Source organism: Dipteris shenzhenensis, chromosome 30, assembly GCF_047967505.1.
Source record: "Dipteris shenzhenensis isolate YYH24624 ecotype China chromosome 30, Dip_SZ_1.0, whole genome shotgun sequence".
NCBI classification, from domain to species: Eukaryota; Viridiplantae; Streptophyta; class Polypodiopsida; order Gleicheniales; family Dipteridaceae; genus Dipteris; species Dipteris shenzhenensis.
The window spans coordinates 49,403,409-49,420,423 of record NC_141625.1 but is presented as its reverse complement, the minus strand read 5'-3'; the positions used below and the strand labels follow the sequence as shown (position 1 = coordinate 49,420,423).

General features: G+C 42.6%; 1 protein-coding gene across 4 annotated transcripts in view; it reads right to left on the bottom strand.

Moving 5' to 3' along the window:
* The window catches only part of LOC147882264 (structural maintenance of chromosomes protein 6A-like), a 150,043-nt gene extending 148,225 nt beyond the window's left edge, over positions 1-1,818 (bottom strand). For all 4 annotated transcript variants that reach the window (XR_015543942.1, XR_015543941.1, XM_087401568.1 and 1 more), the window contains exons 1-3: positions 1,798-1,818; positions 1,512-1,686; positions 1,259-1,364 (exon numbers count right to left, since the gene is read on the bottom strand). Coding sequence is in view for 2 of the 4 variants with exons in the window: in XM_087401568.1 (XP_087257694.1) it covers positions 1,259-1,364; positions 1,512-1,674 (269 nt within the window). In the remaining 2 variants the exon portion in view is untranslated. The remainder of the gene's footprint in view (positions 1-1,258; positions 1,365-1,511; positions 1,687-1,797) is intronic.
* Between the last annotated feature and the right edge of the window lie 15,197 nt (positions 1,819-17,015).

Below are 17,015 nucleotides of genomic sequence, written 5' to 3'. Positions count from 1 at the left end.
TCACTCCTTAACATGGAGCTCCTTTGAGCAACCCAAATGGACAAGCCTCATAGAGGCGCAGTGGAATCATTGCAAACCATATCGACTCCTTAGGCTGTTATGATATCGACTCCTTTGAGCAACCCAAATGGACAAGCCTCATAGAGGCGCAGTGGAATCATTGCAAACCATATCGACTCCATCGCTATGTGTTTCTCTTAAAGGACCATGTGATACATCTTAGGTCATTGCATCTAATAGCATGTTTACTCATTATTGTAGATACTGAACCTTTGACTATCATATAAAGTAAAGAAAGCATATAAAAACTTTGTCAAAATACTGAAGTAAGCTCAACACCTCCTTGCTTAAAAATATTCAAAGCATATAGGTTACAAAAGTCTCAAGAACCCATATTCAGACCATGCATATTCACAAAACTCTCAATAGAAATCCACATCCTTCTTTCTACTCAAGTCTACTAGATGCATCATCTAAGTCATATTTCAATCCACTCAATAGAGATCCACATCTTATATCTACTAAATTCTACCATAAAAGTGCCATTCCTCTTATTTCTCTATTAAAGGAAGGCAATGAAAGTATTCACGTGATGTGATCATCTAGCGTCAAAGCAAGGTGGCGGTAGTGGAAGGATTATCTCCACTTGAGTAAGAAGATTAAAAAGAAGTATAAAATTCAAGCCGCGATTATTTTATGAACACACGAGCAACACTTCAATTCCCCCTATGCAAAAAAAGTGAACTATCATTACTATTGCTATTATCTTGAGCCTCGGGCACCCCAATTGCAACTGCACTCTTTGCAAGCAATAATCCAAGGATGTTTTCAAAGAGCAAGTACAACTAACGAATGAATTCTAGGATGTGGCAACAAAATCTATGAATGAGAAAGGATAAGGTCATTCATGAATAACGAGGACAGAAAACTATTTAGTTCGGATGTTATAAACTCCATACAATTGGATGCAATCGAAACAACAAAGGACAATCTATTGGTTCAGATGTTAAAAACCTTCCACTACCACATTCTACTTCTCTAAGAAGAGGACCTATGTGGAAATTATGTGTCACACTCTTTATGGCTTCAATCAAAGTACGACTCCTCTCCACTATTGAAGCGCTGCAATGAAATTGGTTCAAGACACGATCGTTTAAAGCTTGTATGAGATGGCATTCAAGAAAAACACAACAGTCCCGCGTATCCTTTGCCAATAAGGATACGAGATCGAGATATGAGCACCAACTTAGAGAAATACCTGCAACCGGTCTTTATAAAACTTTTCAAAGAAGTAGCCCTTTGAGTACTCCGAGCCTTTACACCGAATGCTACACAAAGCGCAGTTAAAATAGCACTTTTGCCACCTGCCCAGTTATGCAAAACCTTCTTGGATTAAACAATTATGACCCTTAGCATAAGTATCAATTTCCAGTTTCCCGAACTCAAAGTTATGCCTGGCAAAGCGACTTGTGTTGCGTGATGAATGAAACTGCCAATCGTGGCGAACTCACTTCCGTTCTGTCCCGTAATGAAGTTGACGTGTTCGATGAGGTCAATGGTGAGACTGCTATGGCACATGAAATTTTCAACCCTGATACGCTGAATGGTGCCCGCTTTGTCGGAGCTTACAGAGAAAGAAGGGGAGGCCCCATCTGCTTCCTCCAGATCGGCCATAGCCGCGGCAACCTGCAAAGCTTCACAAGCAAGAATTTCTCTCTCTCAGTGTTTAAATGCGCGGGAACACAGTTCCTATGTCCACGTAGCAACTAACTCAGCCAGACAGTCCTCGCCACCCACCTTGGGTTACCACCAAAGAGCTCTCTCTCTCTCTACCAATGTTGTATGGAATTGAGATAGAGTATTCCAAACCAAGGTTGTATAGAATTGAGATACATTATCTAAGGAGAGATTATTGCCCTTTTGCACTTAACTTTGCTTGAATCCTACCCTCCCACATTGTGTCCCCTACGAGACGAGCATACATACCTATGATGAGGGCCTAAGGTTGCCCTTGGGGGTCCCCTATAAGGAGGAAACGCTCCCTCCCTCTTGTACACCTTACAAGACAGATCCAAAGCTCTCTCTTTGCCAAAGTCCCATAAACATACTTCAGACTCATAAGGAGTCACCAACGTCAAATCTCCCCCTCTATCAAGCATATATCTATTGTGTCTTACACAACTTTCCCAATAGTATCAAAACTGAAATTCCCCTAGCATGGCCTCAAAAGATTTCCATCCTCTATTCGTCATTTCTCATGGATTAGGATTTTGGCTCCTTCCTTCAATATAATCATGGAAGGATGTGTGCTTGTGAAACATGTACATTGACCAAAAACAAAATTATAAATAAAAACGTGTACATTGACCAAAAACAAGATTGTAAATAGAAACAATGGTGGCTAGATATTCATATCCATGTATTTTGATTATCTTTTTCATTTTGAGCATGCTACATAAAGTTCTATGGGCCTATTAATGTGAAATGAGGCAATGAAAAGGTGGTCTTGCATCTTGATATGTTACAGCCTCTTATACATTGTCAATGAGTCAAAATATTAAGTGAACAATAACATATAACAAAGGATAGAAGCAAACCAAAAGTCATTCTAAAGGCATCAAATCATTGTATCATGTTGAAAAAATAGAGATTGATGCATGAGAAGTCAAGCAATGTTGGCACACGTTTGCAAAGGTCCTTTACAGATTAAAAGCCTAGAAATGAATGGTTCGTTTAAATGATAGCTAATCAAATCAATCTATGGGACTTGTTGAATCATCCATCATCCTTGCTCTTAACAATAGTGCAAGCAGTTTGACTAAGAATAGGGCACATGGGGGGGGGGGTATTTCCTTCACAGAATACATGAACTTGAATAAAATACATGTATTCACAACATGTACATCCCATGCTAGATAATGTAAAGTTTTCTTTTGTGTTGCCAAATCACATGTGTCTACCCTCTCTATTTGCCATGGATGTGCACTCTCAAATTTTAATGCTTCACATTTAGTCGTCTTTACCATTTTTCCAAACTGCACTTTATTCAAGTATGATATCATGCATAATGCCATGAGACTTGTCAACATGAGCAATGATTATATGCCAAAAAGTATATGCACACACTACTTGTCAACATGAGCAATGGTTATTTGCATAAGAGTATAGAAATGGGAGATTTGATGATCATATGATTGCTTTTTCCTTTACTGCTAGGAGCAATCCTTGCCTGAACATGGTTTGCTCGTAGCTAGCCCCAAGGTTAAGGGAGACCCCAAAGGGCAAGGCTATTAGAGTTCCTTAGGACTAAGGTTTAGATATATCATCAGGAGAGGCATAAAGGCTAAAAAGTACTTAGGATATATTTAGCCATGCCGTAGGCTATATATGGGAAGCCTATGAACCCTTAGGACCAAACCATGTTCAGCCAAGGATTCAACCAAGGATTGCCCCCAAGGTTAGGGGAGACCCCAAAGGGCAAGGCTATTAGATTTCCCTAGGACTAAGGTTTAGATCCCAAAGTTTCATGCATCTCTATTGTATCCCCTCAAAATGCTTCTTCATCTCCCCTTGCATCATCTCCCATCTCCTCTACAAAGGTCTTTTCTATCCCATCATGCTCCCTAGCATTCTCTTAAAAGATGTTTAATTTTAAGCACATGTCATTGACTTTTTGCACGTCCTCCCCTAGTCCCTTCCGCTAAAGATCTTCATTCCCTTTCTGCCTCTCTTTTCGGTACACCTTTTCCTTTAAAAAGTAATTTTGGAATCAAAAGACATTAATTAAATCTTGCTTCATAACAAAAACATTTATTATAACCTTACCTTGTGTATGTAACTCTTGAGTCGGATTATTAATGCGCCCCTTGAAATCTTCAAAAGTTCGCTTCCTTTGTCTAGATGCACCATTTGTAGATTGAAAGAGACAATCGAGGTTATCCAATGTAGTATCTTATTACTTGAGCCAATGACACCATTAATAATTTCAACATCGCCTAGTTCTAGGTCTCAAAATATTCCACAAGCCATTAAGGCACTTGTAAAGACCTCAACATAAATGGCTTATGACTATCAATGGCAATGCCAACACTAGTTCTCCATTGTCAACGATCACAACAATAAGAGAAAGATGGGAAGTTGCACATTATGCTACATGATGCTAGAGATAGAGTTTGAGAAGAAATTCATATTTAGAGGTCATATCTCCTAAAAGATCTAAGTTTCTATCTTTAAAATCCTTGCTTGTATCTATTTTCATCACCAAAGTACAATGTTCTCTTTTAGCAAGAGCAAGAATGAAGATGAGATCGTGTGACCTTGTAGAAACACTGAGAAGAAGCAAAAACAACATGCTTGGATTTCTACTACAAGAAATAGTTATTTCGACAATTATATTTCTTATAGTACTAGCTAGGGATATTATAGCCTTGTAAACTATGGAAAAGTATTCCATAGAACTGCACCAAACATCAGCGAGGGTTTTAGTAGGCTATTTGTGAGGTTTAGTTGGGGTTGCCTAATTGAACCTATGGTTTTGCCATGCTAGATGGTTGGTGTTGTGGGTAATTCCATGTTTATTGGTGTTGTATTTATTTATTGCACTTTGAACACACTTGTATTAGGATTACTTGATTTGCTGTTGATTGCCCTCCTCCCCCTCCTCCTCCCTCCTCCTCCTCCTCCTCCTCCTCCTCCTTCCTCCCTCCTCCTCCTCCTTCCTCCCTTCTCCTCCTCCCTCCTCCTCCTCCTCCCTTCTCCTCCTCCTCCCTCCTCCTCCCTCCTCCTCCTCAATCCTTACCCCTCAAATTCGCAAAGGAGACTAGGTCTCCACTCTTCAACCTTGGACTCCTCTTAAACCCTGCAATCCCCTCTGAACCCTAGAACTCCTAGTTAGCTCTCTCAACCCTGTCCCCCTTTCGAACCCTGAAATCCCCTTCTAAACCCTTGAACTCCCGTGAAGGTGAAAGCCTCCATCAATCGTTATAATCAAGCCCTCTTTCTTATTCACGCGCGCATGAGATTTGCTTTCCACGCTTTAGCCTACACCTCTCACCGGAACATGACCCGAGGACCTATGCTACACTTGCGAACACCTATGCTACAATGAGCAACGACACGATTGTAGGTGACCAACACCCTCGAAACCTGCACATGGGTAAAATAGAGACAACTCTCTCTCTCTCTCTCTCTCTTTCTCTTACAAGGCACTTGGGCCCATATATCTCCAAGGTGGATTTATTATTGTCTTCCTCTCATCCTCTCTTTCTTCTCCACTCTACCTTTAAAATATCCGGCTGCTTGTGTAAATTTTTAAGCATGGACATGCCCCCCTTCCTCGGACTCTAAGCATGATGTTGGCCTTGAGGATGTTATTCATGATGCGATGACCGTCGTATAGCCTTTGAGAGATGCATAAAAATGGATGGAGAGGCTTCAAAAAATGTGTGTCAAACATATCTTCAAGGGTTTGAATGTGATGACCATGAAGATTGGGGACATGTAAGTAGTGGTACATAATCTGTGGAAATTGAGGGTTGCTTTTGAGCTTGAAAATGATTTATGAGCAGAGCCGCTAAAGATTTACTTCTATTGTGGGCTCTTGGGTGGGGATGTCTAGAAAACCACATGATGAGCAAGTGGAAAAAATGCATTGTGGCCACTACTATCGAATCTAGGATTGTCACAAAAGTGTTGTTGAATTGCTCCATCTATGCTGCAAGTGCATAGGAGGTACCCATTGTTGGAAAATATAGCCGTGGAAAGTTATACACAATATTGGGGTCGGAATCCTTCATAGCTTCAAAAAATTCACGACCGACGTCTTCAAAGAGGCATGTATGTGGGGTTGTCTCATTGGTCCATGCCCGCTGGATAATAAGTACCCCAAAATGGCTCATGCTTAAGAAAGGGGAGCTGCATTGGGGGTGGAACCCTGCCTCTTTATCTATTTTTGGCACTTTATTTGCATTCGGAAGGATTGCCTACGGTGGTTCCTTCTCCACTTGCTGAAACCTTATTTTAGTAGCTTAGTGAGGGCACGGACTTCCACTAGCCACCTGTTAATGTCTGAAATATCCTCAATCACATGGAATGATGTGATTGCCTGGTACCAGGTGTTGTAGTCAGGTGGGGGTTCCTGTAGCATGGAGTCCTCTACTTCATGGGGATTCTCATTAACATCCTCATTGTCATCCTGTTCATAAGGACATTGAACATCCGAGAAGAGCATGGGCTTTATGATTTTATACCATGTGGATGTGCCCAGTTTTTGGACCCTCTCGGCCAACCAACCAGCTCCTATTGCATCGCATTGTGTGTATGTGTGTGCGTGTGTGCATGTGTGTGTGTGTGTGTGTGTGTGTGTGTGTGTGTGTGTGTGTGGTGTGGTGCAGTGAGGTGGTGTGTTGTGATGTGGAAGGCTGTGAAGGGCTAGAGGCTGCAGTGGTGGGGGGTATGGTGCCTTGGTTAGTGGGGTCGGGGGTGGGGCATGTTGAATTAAAAATTCCCCATGCCATGTCGGCATCTACTTCCTAGACTCTAGCGGGGTAAGCTACATGAGAATCGTCAAATTGTCTAAAGCCAATTTGAATCATTTGCGTCCATGATATTCTTAAATAGGGCAATAATGACTACTTGTTGATATTGTTGACTACAGTTCATAAAAAGATAATTAAAGATATATTTGGCATCTTGCCTAACATATGTTTGCATCCACCCTAGAGCTTTGTTCAAGGACTGTGAATGGTGAGGTATGTTTTGCAAGTCATTTGGCTTGAGAAGTTCGAGCACCAAAAAAATAGAGGAATTTTGAAGGACTCAACACCACACCATAAAATTGTATATAATGGAGAGTGGTAGTAGAGGGTGAGGATATCGGAGTCATCTTCCAAAATAATATCCTCATGAAAATAAGCCACAGCTCTATTATGTGGTGGGCTTGTGCACTAGTGTGATGAGGAGAAGAAAAAAGGATAAAGAAGGTAGGGGGTGGGCAAAGTTGAGGTGGTGCTGTGTGGTGGTGGCAGACGATTGTGCTAAGGTAGTAGTTGAAGGTGTCTTCAACTATGGATGGTGTGAAAGCAAGTGAGGCAGCACGTGCAGATGCGAACAGGAGCCATTGGTGGAGTTTTTCGGGGTTCTGTTGTGGAGGTGGAGGAAGGTTTTTGGCCTATAGTTGCTCTTGTAGTAGTTGAATGTTTTGATCGTGCTTTTGGCACGAGGGCATGGAGTTGCTCGATCTGAGTTTCTTGTTGTGCCAGTTGACCCTCTAACTTTTAAGCTTGGAATGTATCATGATGTTGTCGATAAACAATGGCTTGGCATTGGAGTGCCTCATATTTTGTGGCCAAGGATTCACTCATGATCTTTTTATGGATGGTGAGGGCCACCTCTATCTCTTGCAGGTTTTCTTGAAGCTCTTTGGCCGATTCTATTGCTGTGAGGCCTGTGTCTTTGACCATTTTTATTTTTGCCTTTTCTTTCTCTAGCATGGCCTAGGACTTTTCTAGCTCTCTTTTCCAATTGTCTCTTTGCATGCAGGCCACATGTGCCTAGAATGCTTGCTAATCAGCAAACTCCTACTTTCAAGCCAAGATGGTTTGTGCTGTCTGGGTAATTACTGCCAGTGCTTCCATAAAGACATATCACTTTTTGGGGGCCTCCCAATTGGTCTTCATAAGCCACCCATAATTTTTTATGGAAGAGTAGTTGATGGAGGTACATTGAGCTAGGGTCTCCATTGGAATTTTCCACCTGTCCCCTCTAGGTGGCTATTGATGGGCTTCTACTTGGGGCTTCTACCTATTGCTTCTATGTCCTAAGCCGGTTCATGGTGGCATGGCTACTATAAGAATGATTGTATGGCCCTCACTTGGATGGGGAGGCAAGTTGTGCACATGATCATGGGAGAGGTCTACAAGGGGTCCTCCCCAGCTGTTGGTTTCTTGAACGCATGCTCTATTGCTCTTAGCTATTCAGCTTCCTCCTCTTTCTTATAGAGTGGGCCTTTTTTTCTTACTTCTATTGGGATTCTTCCTCGTGTCTTTACTGGCTTCTTGCTCGGCTTTTAGTTTGGCTTCAGCCTCTACTCATGATTCTTAGAGTTGGTGGCTTGTTTATCCTTTTGCCTTATTCTTTGGGGATAAAGTGAGCTTTGTAGGTGTCAACCGTGTTGGAGCCAGAGGTGACAGTGGCTGGCAAATGTCTTTGGAGGCATCTCTATAGTCATTGGTCGACACTGGGTCCATAAACAAATGAGTGTCAATTGACATAAATAACATGGGGCTACCAATCTTATATTGTGAATGCCCACACATGTTCAACAGCTCCACATAGAAATATTATACCTATTTGGTTTTCTTGGGCATGTACATTTGCACGCCAGCAGGTTTGGCTAGATCACATTGCGATGCTCTGTATAGAAGCCTTGGGCAAGAAGGGTGACTGCCCTAACAGCCTTGGCGATCCTTGGGTTTTGAATTAGATTGATGGGGACCCCACCCCTGTGGATCTTTACGTTGTAGTTGACCAAGCCTAGGAGACATTTATCCATTTTGTGTAGTACTACATAGGGTTTGGACATGGTGCCACATGTACTATGTTGGCTGTGAAGTGGTAGTCCTTCAAAGTGCCATCTCCATGTACCCAACCTGTTGTTTTAGTGGCATCATTGAACTTGTCCAAGAATTCATAACCTTTTTGAAACTGAGGTGACATGGGAGACGATCAACGAATTGATTAGAGGTCCATGGCCTAAATCAATGGGGCTACCTCTCTAGATCACATAGGGCTTGGTAGATGGTGGCATTATGATAATAATGCTTGAAATCTTTTGTGCCGCATAGCGGTATTGGGAGTGCACCACAACTCCTTGAATACTTTGCAGCCAATCTATGCCAAGGGGCAAGAAATGTGTGATTAGCAATGTTTCTTCATTTGTAATGTGGTGCTTCTTTTGAAGGCAGGAGGTTGATAGTTGAGCAGATTGCTCAGGCTCAGGATTGGGTGGTAGATTTAATGGCTCCATCTAAGAGGGGAGTGAAATGGAAACTATGTGGGAATTGGAGGGAGTAGTGGAGGGTGGTCATAAAGCAACGATTTCGAGGTTGCTATGTTAGCAATTGTTGCATTAGCCTTAAAGCAGCAAGTTGCTTTTCTTTTATTGTTTACGATTTTGCTAGTTGATTTCCTAGACTTCCCTATGGACTTGTGACTGCATGGGGAAGGTTTGCTGACAATGCAACCTTCCTTCATGGCTAGAACAACCTACATGACATTGAGTGTGACAAGGATGACCTAGGGACCCTAGAACTTGATAATCTTGAACCCTAGTCACCTAAGTTGACTTGTAAGGTGTTGATCAGCTTATTATGGGCTTGTGATGCCTTAGTTGATTTATGACTAGTGATGGATGCTATTGTCACCTAAGAGCTGAGACTGTATCGTGGTGACTTTCTTGTTTTCACCTATCCCTAGACTCTACAATTTGATAAATGAAATCATACTTATGGGTGCTTAGGGTACCTTGCCTCTTATGTATTAAGTGCGACTGTAAGTAGGGCAAGTAGCGGTGCCTTGGAGTTGTAACAAATGGCAATGTTAGCTTGTTGGTGTTGACTTGTGTGGTTTCGGCATGAGCATCCACTGGGAGTAGTGTGGCCTCGAGGTCTTGGTAGACTTGTGGCTCGGCTCGATCTTTTGTGACATCTGTGTGGATTTCCATCTTCAAAGCTGGTGCCTTTAGAGTAGGGGTAGCAGTAGGTTCTTGTGGCACCACTCCCTTTTTAAGAGCAGGTTCTTGTGGTGCTATCGTGCTACCTATTGATGTAGGGGTAGAAGCAGGTGCAAAAGTCAAGAGTTTCTTGCCCTTGAGAACTCATTAGGAATCAACAACTGCCTTGGCTTCTGACTTGCCTCTTGATGCAGTAGGTTTTTGTGTCTCTACCCCCTTTTTTGGAGCAAGTTACTGCCATGGCCATTGATGACATTTTACCTTGTAATATAAGGATTTGAAGGTATAAAGTGGTCACTTGTGATTTGCAAAATTGTTCCTTTCCTTTGATTAGCAAGCCATGGGTTGTTGCCTTCATTTTAAAGGTAGGTTCTTGTAGAATTATTGTTGTTGTGTCGCTTGCTAAGCTTGGAGATTTCCTTGTGCCTTCGAGGGGGTTGATAGAGGGTGGAGTAGCCATGTGGCGGATCCCAGGTACCCAAATTTATGCATTACCCTCGTACTAGACTTGAGCTTTTAGTAACTGCTTAGGGATCCACCTTGGGTGGCTTCTTTGCTTATTGGGCTTCATTGCATGTCTTTATCTTTGGGGTTTCCTTTACCTGGGCGCTTGAACTAGATTTGGCATGTGGGAAGTAAGGCAGAAGTGAAGTCGTATGTCAAGGTTCTCTTCATAGGTTTTGGATAGCATTGGCTTGGATAGTATCCTTACGAAGTCACCAATGTCCTTCCTCCTGTTGCAGTTGTATTGATGACTTGAAGAGACAAAGTCTTGGACCGTCGATGTTGTGGGTACAATGCTAGTGGTCCCCTTGTCATTCCTTCAAGTGCTTGAGTGGTGACGTTCTTGAAGGATGGAAGCACCGTTGTGGTAAAGGATTGTCCCCCTAGAGTATGTGGATGATGAAGCATGAAACATGCTAGGTGGGTCTCTAGTTTTCTTGCAAACCTAAGGGGGTGCTTTCTTGAACTTCTATGTTGGGGAGTTCTTTGATCCCAAGACTCCCGAACCAAGTGAGATCACAGAGGTGCGACCACCACTTGTCAAGGTTGATGTTCGTTCTCTCGCCAATTAGTTTGATAATTGATGGCCCAACACCAAGTCCTGTTGAGGATTATACCTACTCATCAATGGCACCTGTGGGCATCACATAGAATCTATTGGCGTGCTTTGACCATTCACCATATACCCTAGTGCTAGCATGCTTTGACCATTTACCACTCATACAATGATAGGGGTGGGCTCAAGGGTTAATAATAATAGTTGGTCACATACCTCCTGGGAGATCAAGTTATGGCTCACCCTAGGGTCCACAAAAGCTTCAGTGGAGTGGATCATCTCCTTGCACACCTAAATCTTCACTGGCAATCTAGGAGGGTCAACGGTAGGTCTTCAAGGGAGTCTAGCCCTTCTACTGCTACCTTGCAAATTGATATTAGACCTAATTGTTTCATTTTGGTTTGGTGCTCTTCTACTTCCTGCCTCTTCATGCAGGCAACCTCTTTTTTAAGTTATTTTTCTTGGTGGATGGTTTGTAGGTTTTGGACAGCCATGGGGCCATAATAATGTTTAAGCTTACTCCCATTAATGAAGCCATCTAGTTCTACTCCATCAAGGGTCGCAATGCAGCATGATCCTTGTGGCATGGCCTCCACAACCTGATATGGACCCATTCTATGATATTTAAGCTTACGCTTAGTGTTCCTCATGTTATACAATAGCATAAGGTCGAATTCACTACTAAGATCCTTATTTTAAAGGTTGTGGTCAAATCATCATTTTCGACAAAGTTTTCCCACTTTTATGCCGTATGCTGCTCTAAGCCTTGTTTTGTCCAAATTCTCAAGCTCAATTAGCCTCTTAGGGATGGCCTCTTTGGATAATCTATCTTGGACCGCCACCCTTAGGCTTGGCACTATAAACTCCATGGGCATTATTACTTCTACCCCAAATCCAAAGCAGTGTGCAATTAGTCGCAACTTTATATGCTATGCAGTATGCCCATAGTGCAGCAGTGAGTTTGTGCCCCTAGCCATTCTATATCGCCTCTACCATGTAGGTCATTGTTAAGCATAGAGTTTTATAAGAGATCTTAGCTTGGTCGTTTGCTTTGGGGCAGTATGGAATGGATTTTTTGTGAATAATCAGGAACTCACTCATTAGAATGTGAATGGCTTCGTTGTTGATAAAGTAGGTTCTATGATTGCTCTCAATTTCTAGTGGGAGGCCAAAGCATGATATGACATTCTTATATGGGAATTTAGTTATCACTTGTGCCTCAACCTTCCTAGTTGCCTTGGCCTCTATCCACTTGGTGAAGTAGTTGGTAGCCACGATAATGTATCGAGCTTGTCTCCCTTTCGCCATTGGACTAATAGGTCCTATGAAATCAATGCCTCATTTTTAAAAGGGTTGATCCATGAGAACTCCTATAAGAGGCATATGGTCTTTCTTATGAGGTATGGAACTTCTTTGGTACAGGGTCGCAAAGCTTGGAAAATTGGACTACGTTTGCAAAGAGAGTGGGCCACCATAGTCTAGATTGTAGCACCTTATGGGCCATGAGATCTCTTGCAAAGTTCCTACAATGACTGAATGGGATTCTTCCAACACCTCAATGCTCATGGATGCAGTGGTGCATTATGCCATCCTTACCCCCATTTGTTATAATTGGTTGACTTTTAATTGGTAAGGTGCTGCATCCTTGATGAGTTTTTGGGCCCTGTCTTTGTTAAGGACCCGGTCCTACAAAAGCCATTGGCCAAGAAATGACCAACCTCTTGAGTCCATTCTGGTATTAGGTCTTGAGGAATAGCAGAGCATCTAGGACATCATCATCAAGCCATTTGTGGGCTCTCCATTGGGAAATCGAGGCATATGGTCCACCATGAAATGTGTGCATCCCTTGCATACTTCCATGGTGAAATCAAAATTGGATGAGCATTGACCGCATGATGTGTCTGGTCATGCGGGGTTTGTTCACTATGTAAAGAACCACATTGTGGTCCATAAAGAAAAAAAACTTGTTTGCCAACAAGTAGTGATGGAATTTCTTAACATTGTAGACCATCACGAGGCCTTCCCTCTCTATAGAGTTAAGTAATTCATCTTTGCATCATTTAGTTGGCGACGTGAAGTATATAGGATAGTCTAGTTTATACTCTCTTAGCTGCGCCAACACACACCCTATTGAAAACTTGGATGCATTGATATGCACATGGAATTTAAATTCCAGTTTGGTCCTTGCAAGATAGGGGCAAAAGCTAGGATGAGTTTAAGAGTCTCATAGGAGGTTTGGCAGGCCTTCATCCAGTTGAATACAATCAACAGCTTGTATAAGGGGAGAGCGATCTCAGCATAGCTATAAATGAATCTACGATAGTAACCTATATCCTCGGTAAATCGTTGCACAACCCTTTGCATTTATAGGGGTGGTAGCTCCAAGATGAGATTTATCTCGTTGTAATCCATAGAAATCCTATATTTGGATATAACATGGCCTAAGATTACCCCGTGTTTAACCCAAAATTGGCAATTAAGAGGATTGAGGGAAATCTTATAGAGGCGACACCTCTCAAAAACAAGTATGAGGTATTTGAGGTGGTCATCCCATTGGAATGTATGCATAGGTCATCCAAGAGCACCTCTTGGAAGTCTCCCAAGTACTCCTTGAACGCTATGATCATTAACCTTTGGAATGTGGCAGGAGCATTAGTGAGCCTAAAGAAAATCACTCTAGAAGCGTAGAATCCCCATTCTTTGGAGAATGATGTCTTATGCTGATCCACAAGAAATGGACACCTGACTGTACCTAGAGAATTAATCAATAAAGAAATAAGCTTCTTTTCCTACAACTCTCTCTAACACATGCTCAGTGAAGGGCAGCGGGATAATGGTCCTTATGCGTAGTAGCATTGACCTTTTTAGGTCGACACATACTCAAATTTTGCCATTGTTTTTTAGCACACCAACAATGGGGGGCGAAAGACAGTCTATATGTTCAATCTCATAGATGAATCGAGTTTCCTCCCTCACAATCATCACGTATTTGGGATTCATGGGATAGGGCCTTTTCCTAACCGGTCTAATGTCATCCATCATGGGGATGGTATGTTGAACAACCTCCGAAGGCACTCCCTTAATATTTGTATACTTCCAAGTGAAGCAGTCTTCATATTCTCAAGGGAGGGAAATAAAGGCCTCTTCTTGCCCAATTGTAAGGTCATCAGCTAAATAAACTAGATAGGGTCTTCATCCTCTGATGCAAGGTCTCCTTCCTTACTTTAGCGAGACCATTGTAACGGTATTGGTTTCCCTCCTTGGTAGTCCTCTTGGCTTGTTCAAGAAGTGTCCTATGGTCTTGAACCAATTGTAAGGGAGGGAAATAAAGGCCTCTTCTTGCCCAATTGTAAGGTCATCAGCTAAATAAACCAGGTAGGGTCTTCATCCTCTGATGCAAGGTCTCCTTCCTTACTTTAGCCAGACCATTATAATGGTATTGGTTTCCCTCCTTGGTAGTCCTCTTGGCTTGTCCTATGGTCTTGAACCATTAGAGGTTTTAAAGGGTTTGGGGACTTGGCATAGGTCATTCTCTTCTTCTTTGTCATCCTCCAAGACTTTTGATTTGGGTTTCTTCTCCTAAGGAGAAATCCTCTTGCTTTTGGCCCTTGGTGTGTTATCCTCATGCAAGGTTTTAGCTTCTAAGGAGGCTTTAGTTGTTGGTACAGGGGCTTCCTCTGCCTTTAAGGACCCTTTATCCTATCTAACCTAGCTTTCCAGGTCAGAAGGTCGACTCTCATGATTTGCTCGTCTTTGCACTGGTAGATTCGATTAGAGGAGAACTAGTCCTGCTGTGTGCATAAAGAGCCTCCCTAATATAATGTCATAACCATCTGGTCTACTGTGCACATGAAGAGCCTCCCTAATATAACATCATAATGATCTAGTCGATCATGGAAATTCATAACATTGAACCATACATGGTAGGTGAGTCTAAAGGTCTTGATCTTAATGCCTCTCAGCACTCCCACTAGTTGGGTTGTTGCTCCAGCAACCAACTTGACTACCAGATTGGTACTCTCCATCTAGGGCCATCCCCACTTGGCCCAGCACCGTTTGGTGACAATGCCTACTCCTATGCCTCCATAGGTGATCGGGGGTACAGCATTGGTGTCATCACTTGTAAAGTACTAGCGTAACTTATTGATTAGTATCTTGAGAAGGTTTGGCTTCTCCATAGGGGCTTCTACTACCTCAGTGGGGGCACCTTCTAGGGGTGACCATCTTTTCATTCATCCAGTTGGAGAGATCTCTCTAAAGGATGGGAGTCCCTCTTAGTAGGGTTGCAATAGGAATTTTTCTCTCTATCAAAAGCAATATGGCTAGGCCAACCACATCTCGAGGTTGGGTAATTGGCTCTCTACCTACTGATTGTGGCTCTTTAAAGTCATAGAAGGACATAGGCCTCTTCTACAACTTGATGCCATGTGGGGTCCTCAAACATTTTGTGCCTTAAGTGAGAATGTCCCACCACTGCTTGATCCTTTCGAATCCACCTTTTCCCAAATGGGAGAGGATTTAGGGGCTCTATTACGGGTTTGGTAGTTTGGATCAATTGTATCCACACCCTTGCTCGTCTTGAGTCACTGCTCAAATCTCTCTTGACAGTCACACACTGGCTATTGTGCCTTAATGAGGCATTATTTTTCGATATTACGGTCATGGTATTCACCTTGACCCTTAGGGGTTGGGTTCAACTTGTAAGTTGGAAATCCCCTTGTATTGTCTTTGCCCCTAGGCAATGGGTTAGTTGGTTTTGGAACTAACAGGGTGTTCCCTAAATAAGAGAAAGTGGACACGATAGTTGTTGCTACTTTGACAACAGTTGTGTGGTTTGTATCCTTAGGTTGTGGGCTATATTCATTTTATCCTTCTTGGCTTGCTTACAAAGTTCTTGTGCTTGGGCCCTAGTTATAACGTTTAAGGACACTGAAGAAACTTGACCTCTCTTGATACTCAGCAAATTAATGCTAATCTTAGGACTCGTGGCCATTCTAGGGCTCCTTTACATTGGAAAATCCTTGTAGAGATGGTCCTGCATCCAGAACACAACGGAGCATTCGTGTTAGTAGTGGTTGTTATTACAGACATGAATTGATCATCCTTGTAAGGGTTGACCCTTAGGAAGTGAGGACCTTGCAATTTAAAGCAAGCCATCGGTTGATTGTTGGCATCATATGGGGGCACTCATTGGTTTGGTGTGGTCCTTGACATATATAACACTGTATAGCTAGTCTATGTGTCAAGGTATTCATATCCCAAGCTTTTTGAGTGGCAAGAATTGTTTGATACACTGGGATATATTGTTCATCTTGCATAATGTAATGGCTCACATAGCTCAACTAATATGGGGGACTCTTGAATTGCAAGGAGTCACCTATCAAAGGGGTGTAATTGGGTTCCTCCCACACATTGGGCGGCTCCTCAGTGATCAATTGGTTCATGGGGATAACTCAAGATGGTGGGGGTTGAGGAACTAAGATAGGTGGTGTTGAGAGTTCACACTCAACATCATGTGATCACGTGTGCATAGCACCATCGTGTGATCATATGTGCATAGCACTAACCCAATAGAGCACTATAAAGGAAACGGTTAGATCCCCTAACCCTAACCCTAAATGGGTGTGTATATATTCTACATTTTCAACTAAATCTAGTGTACAGTTAGTCATTTGTGGTGTGCTCTCTAGCTGTGCCCTCTCTCCTCACCTCCATCTTCTCCTCTCCCCTCTCTCCTCATCTCCACTCTTCTCCTTTCCCCTCTTCATATTTTGTCATGGTATCAGAGCATGGTTCTGCCTTCCGCTGAGGTGCCATCCTTCTTGTGAGAGTGATTGAGAGATTGAGAGATTGAGAGCGATTGAGTGTTTCATTCTCTTCCTTTGAGAGAAAATTCCATCCATTTCTGCCCATTTTCTTTAAGAGATTTCCGTTCAGCTCTTTGAGAGAGAGAGAGATTTAGATTGTGTGGAGTTAAGAGAGTTTCATATCTGCTGAGAAAGAGAGATTTTGAATGTGTTCATTTTGAGAGAAAGAGAGAGGTCTATCACCTAGAAAGTAAGGAAACAAAGCTCTCCTTGAGAGCTCAAATGCCTCTCCAAGGCAACTACCCAATAGCCATAGCCGACTCCTGACGATCGACTCCTTTAGAAGCATCTACAACCAAACAAAGCCTTCAAGCAACTACTCCAAGCTCTAAGGCCACCTACGACAAGCTCCTCCATC